Raw genomic sequence first — 18,079 nt, forward strand, 5'->3', positions numbered from 1 at the left:
TAGAGGGTACAAGTAACATCCCAGAAGCAGCTATAAACCAGGAAATGGAAATTGGGGAGGAAGTCAGGAAAATTACAGTCACCAGAGAAGTGGTACTGAGTAAATTGTTGGAGCTATGGGCTGACAAGAGCTGGGGTCCTGAGGGACTTCCTCTAAGGGTCTTAAAACAAGTATCTAGTCAGATGGTTGATGCATTGATTTTAGTGTTCCAAAACTCCCTAGATTCAGGGAAGGTCCCATTAGATTGGAAGATAGCAAATGTAATTCCATTTTTCAAAAAGGGAGAGAGGCAGAAAGCAGGAAACTACAGGCCAGTTAGCTTAACACCTGTCGTAGGGAAAATGTTAGAAGCTATTATTGAAGAAGCTATATCAGGACACTTGGATCTAAGATCTAAGGCAGAGTCAACATGGTTTTGTGAAAGGGAAATCATGTTTAACCAACTTACTGGAGTTTTTTGAGGAAGTAAATGCGCTGTTAAAGGGGAATCGGTTGATGCATTGTACTTAGATTTCCAGAAAACATTTGATAAGGTGCCACATCAAAGGTTATTGCGGAAGATAAAAGCTCGTGATATAGGGGATAACATATTGGCATGGATAAAAGATTGGCTTGCTAACAGGAAGCAGCGAGTAGGCATAAATGGGTCTTTTTCAGGTTGGCAAGATGTAACGAGTGTTGTGCCACAGGGATCAGTGCTGGGACAATTTATATAAATGACTTGGATGAAGGGATGGTTGCCAAATTTGCTGTTGACACAAAGATAGGTAAGAAAGTAAGTTGTGGAGAAGACATAAGGAGGCTACAAAAAGATATAGATAGGTTAAGTGAATGGGTAAAGACCTGGCAAATGGAGTAAAATGTGGGAAAATGTCAAATTGTCCATTTTGGCAGGAAGAATAAAACAGAAGTATATTATCTAAATGGTGAGAGATTGCAGAGCTCTGAGGCACAGAGAGATCCGGGTGTCCTAGTGCATGAATCACAAAAGGCTAGTATGCAAGTACAGCAAGCAATTAGGAAAGCTAGTACAATATCATTTATTGTGAGGGGAATTGAATACAAAAGTAGGGAGGTTATGCTTCAGTTGTACAGGGCACTAATGAGACCACATTTGGAGTACAGTGTACAGTATTGGTCACTTTATTTAAGAAAAGATGTAAATGCATTGGAAGCAGTTCAGAGACGGTTTACCAGACTAATACCTGGAATGTGTGGTTTGTCGTATGAGGAAAGGTTGGACAGAATAGGCTTGTATCCAATGGAGTTTAGAAGAGTAAGAGGCGACTTGGTTGAAACATTTAAGATCCTGAGGGGTCTTACAGAGTGGATGTGGAGAGGATGTTTCCTCTTTTGGAAAAATCTAGAACTAGGGGTGACTGTTTAAAAAAAAGGCGTTTCCCATTTAAAACAGAGATGAGGCAAAACCTTTTCACTCAGAGGGTCATGAGTCTTTGGAGCTCTCCCTTGAATGTTAGTGGAAGCAGAGTCTTTGAATATTTTTAAGGCAGAGGTGGATAGATTCTTGGTAAGCAAGGGGGTGATAGGTTTTTTGGGGTAGGTGGGATGTAGATTTCAGGTTACTATCAGATCAGCCATGATCTTGTTATATGGCAGAGCAGACTCGAGGGGCTGAATGATCTACTCCTCCTTGTTTGTATGAGCAGATTTCGGAAAGCTACATGAATTTCAAAAAAAAGTTGAATATCAAGAAAAGAAATAACTTGCTCCGCAAAAAAAGTCAAACCAATAAATTGATATGTTTTTAATTAAACAGAGTAATTAACAAAAATGGCTGTTATAATTCCAAAAGGTGAGCATGTATGTATCCAGCTCACTCCCAGCCTCAGAGCGTTTACTCACTCACTCTCACCCACTGTGACATTGGGTGAGAGTACGTATTGGTGTGTGGGGGTGAAGGTGACTCTCACTCTCCCACACACACACAGGGCAGAATTTTACCACCCCTTTTCAGCGGGGACAGGGCTGTAAAATGCAGCGAGACATTCTAAACCCCATTGACTTCAGTGGGAATGTAAAATCCCGCTGCCGTAAAATTCTGCCCACAGACTCAGTCACTCTCTCCTACACACACACACTCACTCTCTCCCACACACACTCTCTCCCATGCACACACACACATGCACTCATTCACTCTCACACACACCCTCACTCACTCTCTCCCACATGCACACACTCTCCCACAAATACTCACTCTCTCCCACACACACACACACTCTCTCCCCCACACGCACACTCACTCTCTCCCACATGCACACTCTCTTCCACACGTACACCCTCTCCCCCCCATACACACACACTCTCTCCCACACACACTCACTATCTCCCAAACACAGACACACTCAGTCTCTCCCAAACACAGACACACTCACTCTCTCCCACACGCACACACTCTCTCCCACACACACCCACACACTCACTCAATCGCTCCCACACACTCACTCGCTCTCTCCCCTGCCAAACACACACACTCACTCACTCTCTCACAGACACAAACACTCACTCTCTCCCACACACACTCACTCACTGTCTCCCACACACACTCACTCACTTCCACACACACACACACTCACTCTCTCCCACACACACACGCTCTCTCCCATGCACACACACACATGCACTCATTCACTCCCACACACTCACTCTCTTCCACATACACATACGCTCACTCTTTCCCACACACACTCACTCACTCTCTCCCACACACACACTCACTCTCTCCCATACACACACTCACTCTCTCCCACACACACACACTCTCTTCACACTCACACTCTTTCCCAAATATACATTCACTAGGTCCCTCCCCCTATTCACACACACATTGTCTCCCACACACACACAAACACTCTCTCCCCCATACTCATTCACACTGTACCACACACACATGCTCACTCTCACTTCTCAGTTTCTCCCCCCCACACACACACACACTCTCTCCCCACACTCACTCAGTCTCTCCCACACCCTCACTCTCACTCTTCCACACACACACACACTCTTTCGCCCACACACACACACACACACTCTTTCTCCCACACACACACACACACACTTTCTCCCATACACACACACACTCTGTCCCCCCCACACACACACTCTGTCCCCCCCACACACACACTCTGTCCCCCACACACACACTCACTCTCTCCCCCACACACACACACTCACTCTCTCCCCAACTCACACTCATCCACACTCTTACCCCCCCACACATACGCACGCACACTCACTCTCTCCCCACACACACTCACTCACTCTCTCCCCCCGCAAACACACACATTCACTCTCTCCCCCACGCATTCACTCAATCTCTCCCATACACACACACTCACTCTCTCCCACTCACTACTCAATCTCTCCCACTCTCACACTCACTCTCTCACACTCTCACACTCTCACACTCTCACACTCTTACACTCTTACACTCTCACACTCTCACACTCTCACACTCTCACACTCTCACACTCTCACACTCTCACACTCTCACACTCTCTCACTCTCTCACTCTCTCACTCTCTCACTCACCCAATCTCTCCCACTCTCACACTCTCACACTCAATCTCTCTCACTCTCACACTCACTCACTCAATCTCTTCCACTCTCACACACACTCACTCAATCTCTCCCACTCACTCACTCAATCTCTCCCACCCTCACACTCACTCACTCAATCTCTCCCACTCTCACACTCACTCTCTCCTATCCTCACACACACTCACTCAATCTCTTCCGCACACACACTCACTCAATCTCTCCCGCACACACACTCACTCAATCTCTCCCACACACATGCTCAATCTCTCCCATATACTCACTCACTCTCTTCCGCATACACACACACTCTCCCACACAAACGCACACACTCACTCTCTCCCACACGCACACACACTCACTCTCTCCCACACACACACACACTCACTCTCTCCCACACACACACACACACTCACTCTCTCCCACACACACATACTCACTCTCCCACACACATAGTCACTCTCCCACACACACACACACTCTCGCTCTCTCCCACACACAGAGACACACTCTGTCCCGCACTCACGTTCACTCACTCTCTCCCACACACACATAAACACACTCACTCTCTCCCACACACACACACTCTCTCCCACACACTCACACTCACTCTCTCCCACACACACAGACATACTCTATCCCGCACACACACACACTCGCTCTCTCCCGCACACACACACACTTGCTCTCTCCCACACACACACACTCACTCCTGCTCATTCGCTCTTTTCTCCCCCCGCCCCCACCCACCCACACACATGCACACACTCCCCCCCACACACACTCACTCACTCTCTACCCCCAACATGCACACTTATTCACTCTCTCCCTCAAAGGGACCTCGCGGTCCACAATGCAGCCCGTGGGCCGCTGTTTGGTCAAGCCTGATCTACAAGCTGCCCTGGAGCAATGTGCCAAGACTGCTTACAAGCACCTTCAAAATCTGTAATCTCTACCACCTAGAAATACCAGGGTATCAGGCTTGTGGAACATTACCACCTGAAAGTTCCCTTCCAAATCACACACCATACTGATTTGGAAATATATCACCGTTTCTGTACTGTAACTCGGTCAAAATCCTGAAACTCCCTCCATAACAGCAGCGTATGTGTCTCTACGCCACACAACTGTGGTGGTTCAAAGAGATGGTCACCATCGCCTTCTCAAGGGTAATTAGGGGGTGGGCAATAAATGCTGGTCTTGCTAATTATGCTCACATCCCATGAATGAATTGAAAAGAAATTGTCACTAATCTGCTTCAAAACTGGTGCCAATTCAGCTAAAATTGAAGGTGACAGAGCGTGGCTGACACCCTCAAATATTTAACATAAAGGTAAATACAATGATAGAGGTGCATTTTGTTTATTTGCACACACACGTTTTCCCTTTGAGGAAGTATTAGTAGGCTGATTATCAACCTGTTTGGCCATGTATAAATGCTCCTTCTGTGGCCAACAAGCCCCAAAGTGGGACCCAAACCCAGAACTTTGCTAGACGGCAGGGGCAACAACTACTGAGCCGCAAGACCTCTTCCATGGAAGTGCATGAAACAATTTCAATCTGTTCAGGATAGAGTGGGTTATAATAACTTACAGTTAAAGATTGGAGAAAGGATAAACTACCTTATAGTCAAAACAATCATACAATATTTAGATATGGTTTAATTTGAATAAATATGGGTTTGATCAGGCCAGGATTATTTGCTTATTTTACACCATTCAATAACTGGATGGTGGTGGAGGGGGCAGTGCTAAAAGCATTCAGGAGACAAATTAAACACTCTCAAACCCCTTGTTGACAGAGAATCCTAACATCATACTTGTAATCAAAGGAACGAAGGCAGAAAATGCTGGGCAAAAGCTCAACAGGCCAGGCAGCATCCATGGTGAGAAGGAAGTAAGGCTCATGACTCAGATTGATGACTCTTCGTCACAACACACAAGCTATTGCCCAGTGCCCATTGAATGTTCTAGTAAGTTAACCAGCCAAAGCATATTATTGCCCTTGAGGGAGCTCTCCTTAGAGCAGAGAAGGTCAAGGGGAGATTTGGTGGAGGTGTTCAAAATTATGAAGAGTTTTGATAGGTTTAATAAGGAGGAACTGTTTCCAGCAGTGGGAGGGATGGTTCCTCTTCAACTATATGTCCAACTCTCTTTCAGGCAGAGCATTCCAGATCACAACAACTAAATGTGTTAAAAAAAATCCTCATGTCATCTTTGGTTCCTTTGCCAATTATCTTAAATCTGTGTCCTCCAATTATTGAGTCTCCTGCCACTGGAAACAGTTCCTCCCTATTTACTCTATCAAAATCTTTCATGATTTTGAACACCTCAATCTCAACTTTAACCTTTTCTAAGGAGAACAACCATAGCTTTTCCAGTAGCATCTTAACAGGTGAGAATGGAAGTTCTTCTGTGTTTTGCTTTGAACGGGATTAGAAATGGGATTCCAGTTGATGAGACAGCACCAGTTTGCCTGGCCGAATGGTCTGTAATTTCTACGATAAGTGTTTGGTATTATAATGCAACACACAAATTTATTTGGTTTATTAATCCTTTAATGCCTGGTTCAGCTCATGCACTCAATGAAGTACAACAGACTCATGGCAAAGCATTTGTTAAAAGCAGCTTTCAAATGCCACAATTACTCTCAGAGTTCGATTTTCATCTTTACACTGTAGATGGTAATCTGGTGTAGTGAATCATCCACCCTGTATAGAGACCACTGATATGTATTGGTTTCACAGGATTGAATCTCAGACAGGCTTTATAGAAGCTAGGTGATCTGTTTTACTAGATTACATCCCAGGTAGTGAAGATTAAATTCTGCCCCTCAATGCGTGTGACAGCACTGACCATTTAGTGTCCTACACATCGACTCAGTGGCAGCAGTGTGTACCATCTAAAAGATGCACTGCAGCAAATTGCCAAGACTCCTTCGACAGCACCTTCCAAAACTGTGAGGTCTGCCGCCTATAGGACAAAAAGGGGAGCAGGGACATAGGAAAACCATCACCAAAGTAGAATACAAGAAAACTGAAAAATCAGAAGGAGAACCTTTAAAACTTCTTCAATCATTAATTCATAATTTACCTTTGGGTCTCTGTAGATATCAAGATTTCTAGATGTCCTAAAACCTCTTTGTGCACACTTAGGATATAAATATTTTCACTCTTTGAAAGAATGATCCAATTAGTTCCACTATAGCCTGCTCTTTCCCCCATGGCCCTGCATCATTTCTCCCCTTGAAGTATTTGTCCAATTCCTTTTTGAAAGTCACTACTTAATCTTTTTCCACTGCCCAGGGTAATGAGGAAGGCCATTCAGCCCATCTGTTACTTCTGTCTCCTAGTTGCTTGACACTTGCTGTCATTTGATGACCTACAAATTTACAAACTCTGAAAACAAAGCACATGTCAATGGAAGTTCTCCTTGAGCAGAGATGACTAAGAGAAGATTCAATAGAGTTGTTTAAAATCATGCTTTAGATGGAATAAGTAATGAGAAACTGTTTCCAGTGGCTGAAGTGTCGATGACTGGAGGACACTGATTTAAGCTTACTGGCAAAAGAACCAGAATCAACCTGAGGAAAACTTTTATTATGCAATAAGTGGTTGGGATTTGGAATGCATTGCCTGATAGGTGATGGATGCTCTTTCAACAGTAGCCTTCAAAAGGGCAATTGGATAATTACTTGAAGGTAGAATGCCTCCAGGGATATGGGGAAAGGGCCTATGATTGGGACTAACTGGACTGCTCTTTGAAAGAGCCAACATAGACCCAATGGGCTGAATGGCCTCTTTCTTCCCTATACTAGCCTAGGATTCTACAACTTCTAAATACGAGACTGAAGAATAAATGTTGATCTAGTTGATAGAAGCTAATCAGATGTGAAATCCACTCAGATGGAAAGCGGTTTCTTAGAAGCAGTGAAGCGTCAAGTTGAAGAGGAATGTTCAGTTCCCTCCAGTGACAAAGATCAGGTTTGCCTGGTTGCAAAGTTGAACTCAAAGTTTCTTGGTGACCTGCATCGTATTGGAACCCATTCAGAGTGCGTCCTAGTGTAGTTTATTGAGTAAACTTGACACAGATTGGCTTCAAGTTCTCTGGCACACCTTCTTTCTGAAGGATCAGCTCCAACATTCTTCCTGGAGTGACAAAGGTCTTGGCTTTCTCAATACGATCCAGCAGGAAAGTGTTGTCAACGTCTTGGCCATATCCTAAGTGCATGTGGAAGTCATTGCTCAGGACTCCACAGATGGACTTCGGGTCGCCCTTGAGCCCAAAGAAAAGAAAGAGCCCGTAACAATCTTTTCCAATGGATGAACAGAAGTCGCTAATTTTCTCAGGGTGGGTCTTGTTCATCGACGCTTGTCTTGCCAGCTTCATGGACTCGGTGAGCTGAAATCTCTTCTCCATCACCACAGCCTCTTTGCTCTCCATGTGAATGACCTGCACTGCAATCTGCACCTTGGGGTTTTTGGAAGGCATGTCCTGCACCGCCCAAACCCAATTTGTCCCCAACAGGATGGTTTGCTCTTCAGTCATCTTTGTACAACTGATCGATTCAGTCAGCTTACACTGCATGCTTCGGTCAATGTAGGTCATCAGGAAAATATCTGTCAGCATCGAATTATTTATCGTCAGTTTGGACTCGGGATCCTTGAATCCAATGTATTCTTTGGTTCTTTGGGAAGCAAAGATGACGCTTTGATTGAATTGTTGAACAACATTATATTTTTCTGGTATTTTCAGGAGATCCTTTATCATGTTAGATGTCATATTTGGTTTAGAGTTAATTTTCTTCCACTAAATTTCAGTTTCCTGGGAAAAACAAAACCAAGATAAACACATTTAATAATAAACAAAGCAACATGTGTAGTGTTAACTAATTACCTGAGTTTAAATTTGAAAAATATTGGATGGAGATCTACTGCAAAAAAAAGCAGCCCAATTGATCGGCCCCCTCCATCCACCACCTTAAACATCATTCCCACTGGTGCACAGAGTCAGCAGTGTGTACCATCTACAAAATGCACTGCAGCAACTTGGCAAGGCTCCTTGGACAGTAATTCTGAATCCATGCCCTCTACCACAAGAGCGACAAGGGCAGCAGGTGCACAGCAACACCATCACCTCGTAAGTTCCCTTCTAAGTCACACACCACCCTGACTTGGAACTGGTTTGTTGTTCTTTCACTGTTGCTGGGTCAAAAGTCCTGGAACTTCCTCCCTTGCAGCACTGTGGGTGTTTCTGCACTACATGACTGTAGCGATTCAAGAAGGCAACTCACCACTAGCTTTTGAAGGGGCAACTAGGAACAGGCAAAAATACTGGCCTTGGAGTGATGCCCACATCCTGAGAATTGATAAAAAGGATATGCACATTCACCAGCCAAAAACAATTTGCGCAATGATTCAAAGTCATGAGAGGGCCTAAAGTTGTGCGAACTGATGCAAATCTGGAGAATTTTATACAATAGGATGTGGAGAGATTAGAAGATAAGGATGAGGTTATTACATTTAATTTTTTAAATTTGGGGCAGGAAAATAAAGACTTGCATTTCTATGGCACCTTTCATGACCTCAAGACATCCTAAGACTCTTTATAGCCAAAGAAACACCTTTTTGAATTTTAAAGTAGGAAATGTGGCAGCCAATTTGTGCATTGCAAGATCCCACAAAGCGACGAGATTATAAACAGACAATGTGTTTTGGTGATTTTGGTTGAGGCATAAATATTGGCCCAGGACACCAGGGATAATTCCCCTGTTTTTCTTTGAAATAATGTCCTGGGATCTTTTACATCCACCCAAGAGACGGTGCCTCATTTTAATGACCCAAGGGAAAGATGCCAACTTTGACAATGCAACACTCCTTCAGTATTGGCATTGGAGCACCGGCCTTGATCATATTCTCAAGTCTCTGGAGTGAGGCTTAGAACACACAATCCGTCAGGCTCAGAGGCAAGTGTGCTACCCACTGAGCCGCAGCTGACACAGAAAATTCTAGATAGCAAGATATACCTACATTTTTTTAGGGCAGCTTTCCAACTCGTAAGATGATGACTTGCACTGTGGTGGTCAAAGCTGTGATAGGCATTATCTGTTGTGGCTCTGGAGGCCCACTCTGGCATGGCACTCTCTGCCACGTATGCCATAGATGAAGACAGTGGGCTGAGAAGGTGCATAATTCGCTGGCCTGTTTTCTTGCGGCCCTCTTCTCAGCCAGCTGAACTTTTCAGTTCTGTTCACTTCTTTCAATGCCCTTCCAAACAGTCAGCCTCCAGAGTTCACGGCCATCAGCGACTGTCTCCCAGTTGTCAGTGTCAATATCCACCATCTTCATATCTCGCTTGCAGAGGTATGGACACCCAGGAAGTCATGACCCAGTGGCCAGTTCACCATAGAGAAGGTCTTTGGGTATACGGCTGTCATCCATCCGCTGAACATGGTGAAGCCAGCGCTCATGTCATTGGCACAGCAATGTGTATGCTGATGGAATTAGCACATTGCAGGACCTCCAAGTTGGTGACCTTGTCCTGCCAAGAGATGCTGAGGATATGTCTGAAACAACAAAGGTGGAACCTGTTCATCCTTTCCTCCTGCCTATCATATGTTATCCAGGTCTTACTGCTGTCGTGGAGTGTGCTGAGGGCGCAGGCTTGGTAGACTCACATTTTTGTGTTTTCTCAGATTGCTGTTGTTCCACACTCTTGTTACTCAGCTTGGAGATAACAGCTGCAGCTTTTGTGTGCATTTTAGCACCGAGTGACAGGTTGCTGATGATTGTAGAGCCTATATATGTTATTGATATCAACAACCTCCAGCGTTACATTGTCAATGTTGATAGATGATGGTATGGCAACATCCTGGACCTTGACATTTGTCTTCCTGATGCTGATGGCCAAACCAAACTCTTTACAAGTGTGGGAGAGTCTGTCTATTGGTGTTGAGTATATTCCTCAGTATGGACTGCTGGTGCGGTATCGTCAGCATAGAGCAACTCTCTGATGATGACTTGGTACATCTTTGACTTGGATCTCAGGTGAGCAAGGCTGAACAACTTTCCGTCAGTTCTGGTATGTAAGTGAACGCCCTCCCTGTGGGTGACCTGAAGGCATATGACCTCAGCAAAGAGAAGAATATACTGAAGAGTGTAGGTGCCAGAACACAACCCTGTTTGACTCTACTGTGGATTTCAAAGGGTTCCGATATTCCCCTTCACAGCTGACCTTACCATCATGTTGTTATGAAAAGAAGCGATCACATTGAGCAGCTTCAGCGGGCAGCCAGTTTTCTCCAGCTTAAATAGACTGACTGTGCTCAAATGGTCGAACGCCTTGGTGAGATTGATGAAGGCAATATATAGTGGTCGCCTTTGTTCATGGCATTTCTTTTGCAGCTGCCGGACTGAGAAGATCATGTCAATTGTAGGTTTCCCAGTTCTGAAACCACACTGGGTTTTGGGATAGGTGTTTTCAGATCTGCAGCCTGACAAGGAAACATGAGCAATTATTTTTCTGATGATGCTCAGCAGGGAGCTGCCTCGATAGTTGTTGCAATCACTGTGGTTACTCTTATTTTTGTATAGGGTCACAGCCTTTGCATCATGAATATCCTGGGCTACTTCCCATCCCTTCAGCAGAGACTGAGAGGTTTGTGCAGATGCTGGTTTCCCATGCTTGATGAGTTTAGGTGGTGTGGCATCAGCACCTGGAGCTTTGCCCATGACAAGTGAGTCAGTAGTTTTGTTAAGCTCGTCAACTGTGGGTTTGATATCTGCCATGACAGCCAGGCTTTCTGTGGTGTCCAGAGCTTCCTCGGTGACAGTGTTCTCCCTAGAGTACAGCTCAAAGTAATGTTCCACCTATCTCTCCAAATGTTTATTGCAGTCATTGATGACCTTCCTTGCCTTTGCTTTCAATAGAGCCATTGGACCTGTTGCCTTTTTGATCCCTTCATACAAGCCCCTAGCATTACCTGTACCAAAGGACATTGGAATTTTCTGGCAACATTGTAACCAGTGGTCATTGGCAAACTGCCCAGCAGTGTGTTGTATGTTACTTTGAGTGGTTCTCAGTGGAGTCAGAATCTTCTCACTTGAATCTCTCTTGTAATTAATGAGAGTGGACTGCTTGGCCACCATCAGGTTCCATCACAGTGATGTTAGCCTTGAACAAGTCAGTACTGTTCTGCCCTTGCTTCCCATATGTTGATAGTATGGTATTGTTAGATGGTGTCTCGAAGTATGTCCCATTTTGTTTCTGCACTGTGTGGGGAAGCTGGAGAGTGCCAGTTCCAATGAGCTGAGGAACAGTTGGTTTTTATCTGGGTAGTCAGTATGGCTGATGTAGGTATGAGAACGATGTTTCTGCTTTGAATGAAAAAGCATCAAGGGTTGCATCTTAACTGTGCTGCACACCAAGGAGTGATCTGTATCACAGTCGGTGCTGTGGTAGCTGTGTGTGTTGAGAATGCTGTTCAGAGAGTCATGTCTGGTGATGATTAGATCCAGCTGGTACCAGTGCCGATTTCAGATGTCTCCAGGACACCTTGTGGCATGGTTTGTTCTGAAAGGAAGTGTTGGTTACACAACCCTCATGGTAGCGGCAAAGCTCAATGGTCTCTGTCCGTCCTCATTTATCTTTCCCAGGCCATGATGTCCAAGGCAGGAAGGTCAAGCCTCATGGTCTGCACCATGGATTTCACTCTTGCATTGAAATCCCCCGTAGGTAAAGATGTTCTGACTTAGGCATTCTGCTGATAGCAGTGTTATGCTCCTCATAGAATTAGTCTTTCACTTCTATAGTGGAACGCAGTGTGAGAGCATAGATACTCATGAGATTAACTGTTTGAGTTTAGAGGCAAATGGAAAGAATAAATTCGTAATCATTTGTGGGGTGTTCTATGATCAAGAATAGTGAGTTCTTTACAGTGAAGCCTACACCTTGCTCACGTGCCCTTCTGAACTCTTCCACTGGCAGATGAATGTGTAATAATTTTCTGTCAGAGATCCATTCTTGACGAGCATGGTCTCTTGTAGGGATGGTATGTCAATGTTCAGTCTATCAAATTCCATGTCGATCACAGCTATCTTTCACACATTATTGTGCCTGTCAATCCTGTGCACCGGGTTCTGATGTTCCAGCTTGCCAAACAAGGAGTTGGCATTGCTTTTCTTTTCATTCGTTTTGTTTGTTTGTCTGGCGTGATGGATTCTGTCCACTTGTTGAGCAGAGACTCTAAGCTCCAAGCACCTATTGAAGCAGGTGGGGCGACCAGAATTGAGATGTGCGGTGACTGACCAGATGGTCCTCCGATAGTCAGAGACAGCTCGTAGCACCCGTTCCCTACGTCATTCGAGTTATGCTTATCACTCATAACTGCCGTCTCCCTGCAGCAAAACTGGGGTGTTCTCTCCAGGGCGGAAGCCTGGGAAATATTTATAGAGACCCTGGGCTATCCAAACATCAGGTTGAGTCCAAAGGAATGTAAAGCACCACGTTTGACACTGGCTTGGTTACAGAAGTGGAAAGATGACATATTTAGACATCAGTCTGCCTTAGGGCACTGCTCCAGATTTTTTTGTCAGGGTTTACTGCCTTAGCCTTCAACTCTCCCAAGGTATCCACAGAACTATTTGCCCATATCTGGGAGTTTGAGTCAGTAATGCCAGGGTGTGTCCACGTGCTGGTGAGCCTGCACACTGCATGTCTGGGGGGGCCAAACCTCCTCAGGGTTCCTCTGAAGCTTTAGCCTGGGGCCATGAGGGACCCAGTTTCTGTGTGTCTCCACGAGGAGGCACAGCTGAGGACTTGCTGATGGAGAGGCTGTGTACTGACAGGGACAGAATTACACATTTAGCTCTCTTTTTTGCATTGCTGTGCCAGCAGTATAGGTGGAAAGTGAGAAACAAAGTAGCACACAAAGGTGAGAAACATGTTAACTCTCCTCATCCACATATTAGACTCATCATATCCACCTATTGGACACACTTTATCTATTTACAATCAGCAGAACCAGTGATTGAATAAGTCAAGCTCCATCTTTATTTACCTGGGGTCCTTTTGCTTTATCTTTGGGGAGAATGATTCCATTCATTTATAATTGGGTCCAGTGCTTTAACAGTGACCACCTACTGGCCATTATATTCTATAATTTCATTGATTGCTCTGTGAAAACCATAGATCAGTGGCACTAATATATAGAAGCTACAGGTTATACGTTCCCCTCAATATAATAAGCATTAACAGCTGTGAAGAAAGGCTCCCAGTAAAATCGGTGAGTACATGCTTTGGAATTCAATTATTTCATGCTATGAGATGAAGGTGCATGAGATACAGCCTTTATATTACATTAATTATACAACATTATAAAGGGGCATAAGAGCAGGAGGAGGGCATTCAATCTCTCAGGCTTATATTGTGGCATTGAATGAGATCAAGGCTGATTCGAATCCTAAATCCATTACATTATAATCTATGAATATTATGTTACATGGGGCGGGATTTTTCCCTTGGCAGGGGTGCTCGACGGGGAGTGGGCGCAGAGGTGGGGGGGGGGGGGGAGGGGGTTAGTGGGGGGAGGGGATGAGGGGAGTAGGCCAAGTGCGCATGCGCGAGAAAGAGCTCTTCAATCTCCCTGAGGCATGGAGCTGCTTTGGGGAGATTGAAGCGCTGTGTAAAAAAATATGGAGAGAATAAAAATTTGATAACACATGTCCCCTCATGTGACTCTGTCACATGAGCTGGGACATGTTTTTAATTCAAAAATAAAGTTTTTATTTAATGTTTATTTGCTTTAGGAAACCTCATCCCGCCTGTGTGAAAAGGCCGCTTGGCCTTTTCGCCCGCCCACCAACTGTAAATTTGAATTTAGATTGTTAATGGCCTTTTAGTTGTCGGGAGGCGTGCAGCCAACTCCGGCGTGCACCCGGCAAACAAAATATCGTGAGACTGCAAGATGATGTCATCACGTGTCATTTTAAGTTCGGGCATGGCAGGCGCATGCCCGCACACCGAGCATAATATTCTGCCCATGATATATGATATTATACCAATAGGTTAACTGCACTTCAAAAGGTTCTAAACTGCGTGAAGTGTTTTGATATGTTTTGGAGTGAGGCCCGGTGTAACTAAGTGTGATCTATCTGTATGTAATGTCAACATCATGCATAGAAATATCCAAATGGTAAGAGAAAAAGAAATTCATCCTTTTTATGTCTTTTTTTTCCACCAGTCAATGTAAATTTACCATGAGCAACACCACAAAACAGGCCACCTACATATGCGTCACACAGTCTGGTGCCATGTTTTCCAGGGCAGGCAATTATGTACACTTTGTTACTGATGATGCCAGTCAGACTGAGCGAGTGGTCAGGCTTGTGTCTCTGCCTGGCTTCCCACAGGTGCAAGGCTTCATCAATCCACACATGTGGCAATCAAGGCACCTCTAGATCATCCAGAAGTGTGTGTGAACCATAAACACCACAAAACATCTACTAAAATATGCCTTCTGCAATGGTAAAACTTTCCTTGACCCATGTCACCTAAGATCAGCTATCCCTCTGATCTAACACTTTGGCAACACCTTAATGGAACATTGCACACAGCCTGTGCTAAAATACATTTGTTTCTTGTTCCCAAAGCTGTAAGCACTGTAAGTTCCGCTTCCCTTAATCTTGTAATCTCTCCCCACCCTACTACTGCAAACTCCTCCAGTTTTACATCGACTCTCAAATCTTTCAATTCTCGATTGTTGCATCTCCTCTTTCCACCCCACATCTGATGCTATCTGAGCCTGGATCTCTGTAAAATCCCCCTCTAAACCTCTTCACCCCTAGCAACCTTCTTGAAACCTTATCTCCCAGTCACTTCTCCTCACCCTTCCATCCATGGCTTAATGTCCATTTGTTTGATTTCTATTCCCCAACTATGGTTCTGTAAAGCAATTGGGTCATTTTCCTTGTAAAAGGCACAATGCAAAACACACAGTTGAGTCCAAGTGATTCTATTTTAGGGAGCAATTTTAACTTAACCTTCCTGTCAGGAGGCTGATGAGATCGGAGGCAAAGCTGGTTTCACAACCCAAACTCATTTCACTTCCCTAAAAGTTGGTGTGTTTGAAAATCAATGCTTTTCCTAACTTATGATTTAGGTTACATTATCTATCTTAGTTCCTGAATCCATATCAATCAAGTGTCAAAACTCTCAAACACTTTGCACTAAGTGAATCCTCAGCCGCAGTTCAGTGCGTACCACACTTGACTCTGAATAAGGTGGTTGTCGGTTTGAGACCCATTCCAGAGACCCACACTGACACCTCAGTGCAGTACTAAGGAAAGTGCTGCACTGTCGAAGATATCATCTTTTAGATGAGATGTTAAACTTCAGGCCTCATCTGCCCTCGCAAGTGGATATAAAAATTACAATAGCACTATCTGAAGACCAGAGGAACTCTTCCCTGTATGCTGACCACTACTTATCCCTTAACCCCAATATCACAACAATGATTATTTGGTTGTTATCATATTGCTGTTTGTGGGGGCTTTCTGTGCATAAATTGTCTGCTGCGTTTCTAATATTGCAACAATGACCACACCTCAAAAGAAGCACTTCATTGGTTGTAAAGTGCTTTTGGATGTCGTGAAAGATGTAAATGCTTTTGCTCTGATACCTTTCATAGGGCTATACTGTTACTGTTTGCAAATTGCAGAAGTTACACTTAAACAGTAAACACTAAACTATTCAAACAAGATGGTCCTTTTGTAATTGTTAACCATTTTAATCTCCTGTTGCTCTTGCAAAGTCTCAGAGATAGACTTACATTTCATAGTTATTTAATCCAAAAGCATGTTCTACTTACCAAGCTGTTTCAAGGCAGTCTATGGTCGGAGCTACTCGTGTGCTAATGCAGTCTGCAGTTTAATCAGTGTGTTATCTACTCTTATGTTTTACATGGATCCAGTTCCTCAGCTTTTAAACAAATAGCACCAACATTTCAAAAACTGACTGTAGGGTGAGCCAACCCCAGGTACAAACCTCACATTTTGTTTTGCAAATACAGGCATTTTTGATAATAACATCGCTGGATGTCAGCTGATTATTGCTTTGCAAATGAATTAAAGAATGACCTCACAAATTGGGATGCAAAGTAATCACACAAAGAATCTGCTATACTAGTGCTTACAGTTAACCTGCCCTAAACCCAAGAGAGGCAAGTTGAAAATGGTTATATTGAAAATGTGAAATAGAAGCTGAAGATGCTGTAAGATCTCTGCTTTCTCCAATTCTGACCTCTTAAGCATCCATGATTGCAATCATTCCAGCATTGGCAGTCCTGCCTTTAGCTGCCTCAGTGCTATGCTCTGCAATTCCCTTACAAAACCTGTCTACATCTTTTTCCTTCTTTAAGACATTCCTTAGCATCTACCTCTTTGACCAAAATTTTGGCCATCCCCTTATGTGGCTTGCTGTCAAATCTTGCCTAAGTATACTCCTCTTAAACAACTTGGAATGCTTTACTATGTTAAAAGTGCTAAATAAAGACTCTTTTTCAAATCTGCCATCATTATTCCTTTTCTCCAAAAAAAACCTTTGACCCTCTATCCCTGTAAACTACCATCCTACCTCCAACCTCTCTTTCCTCTCCAAAGTCCTTGGATGTGTTGTCCTGTCAAATCCGTGGTCACCTTTCTTGCAACTTCACATTTGAATCCCTTGAGTCAATTCTCTGCCCTTGCCACAGTGCCAAAACGGTTCTTATCAAAGTCACAAATGGCATCCTATGTGACTGTGACAAAAGTAAACTTTCCCTCCTTGTCAAATCTCCCTCCACAATGAGCTTGCAGCTATTTTTAATGATTTCTTAAGTCTTCAGAGGGCTCCTCAATCTTAAGATGCCTTTGCTGTCTCCTTCCTACATTGGCAGTGTCAACCTCTAGCAATGGGGCTGCCAGCCACCCACAGCCTCAACCCTCCCACCTGAGGAGCCTGCCCACTGCTCTTAATTTGATGGGGCTCCTGGCGGTGGCCACTTAATTGGACACCTCTGAGAAGATCACACAAGCGGGTGAGACTTGGACACCATCGGGGAAAGGACCTGAGACCTGAGAATCTTTCAAGATGCTAAGATTCTTGCTCGGACTCATCATTTCAGACCAATGATCTTTCTGTTCTGATGAAAGGCCACTGACCTGAAACGTTAACCATTTTTCTCTCCCCAGATGCTGCCTGACCTGCTGAGTGTTTCCAGCATTTTCTGTAATTATTTTATGAAGATTGATTTGGCAGTTTCATATTTGGGGCAAATGTTGGCTGAGTTTGACCAGCTTCCACCTGCCTTAGTATCAAATTTATAGAAATTACAGCAAAGACGGAGGTCATTCAACCCATTGTACCTGTTCCATTGCTAGCTTTTTTTTTAAACCTCCTGAGACGTTGCGATTTGGAATATGCTGCCAGAAAGGGTAGTGGAAGCAGATTCAATAGTAACTTTCGAAGGGGAATTGGATAAATACTTGAAA

The 18,079-nt window shown here is 44.1% G+C and overlaps 1 protein-coding gene across 1 annotated transcript; it reads right to left on the minus strand.

Annotated features, from left to right (window-relative positions):
* Positions 1-6,090: 6,090 nt before the first annotated feature.
* On the minus strand, positions 6,091-16,515 carry rep15 (RAB15 effector protein). The gene is made up of 2 exons (XM_078549393.1): positions 16,420-16,515; positions 6,091-8,378 (listed from the first exon to the last, which is right to left on the minus strand). The coding sequence occupies exon 2, from the start codon at positions 8,334-8,336 to the stop codon at positions 7,623-7,625; it is 714 nt and encodes a 237-aa protein (XP_078405519.1). The 5' UTR covers positions 8,337-8,378; positions 16,420-16,515; the 3' UTR covers positions 6,091-7,622.
* Between the last annotated feature and the right edge of the window lie 1,564 nt (positions 16,516-18,079).

Source organism: Cetorhinus maximus, chromosome 9, assembly GCF_964194155.1.
Source record: "Cetorhinus maximus chromosome 9, sCetMax3.hap1.1, whole genome shotgun sequence".
Classification (NCBI taxonomy): Eukaryota; Metazoa; Chordata; class Chondrichthyes; order Lamniformes; family Cetorhinidae; genus Cetorhinus; species Cetorhinus maximus.

Excerpts from the sequence above, each read along its gene's own strand:
- rep15 (XM_078549393.1), bottom strand. The coding sequence starts at position 8,336 with ATGACATCTAACATGATAAAGGATCTCCTGAAAATACCAGAAAAATAT.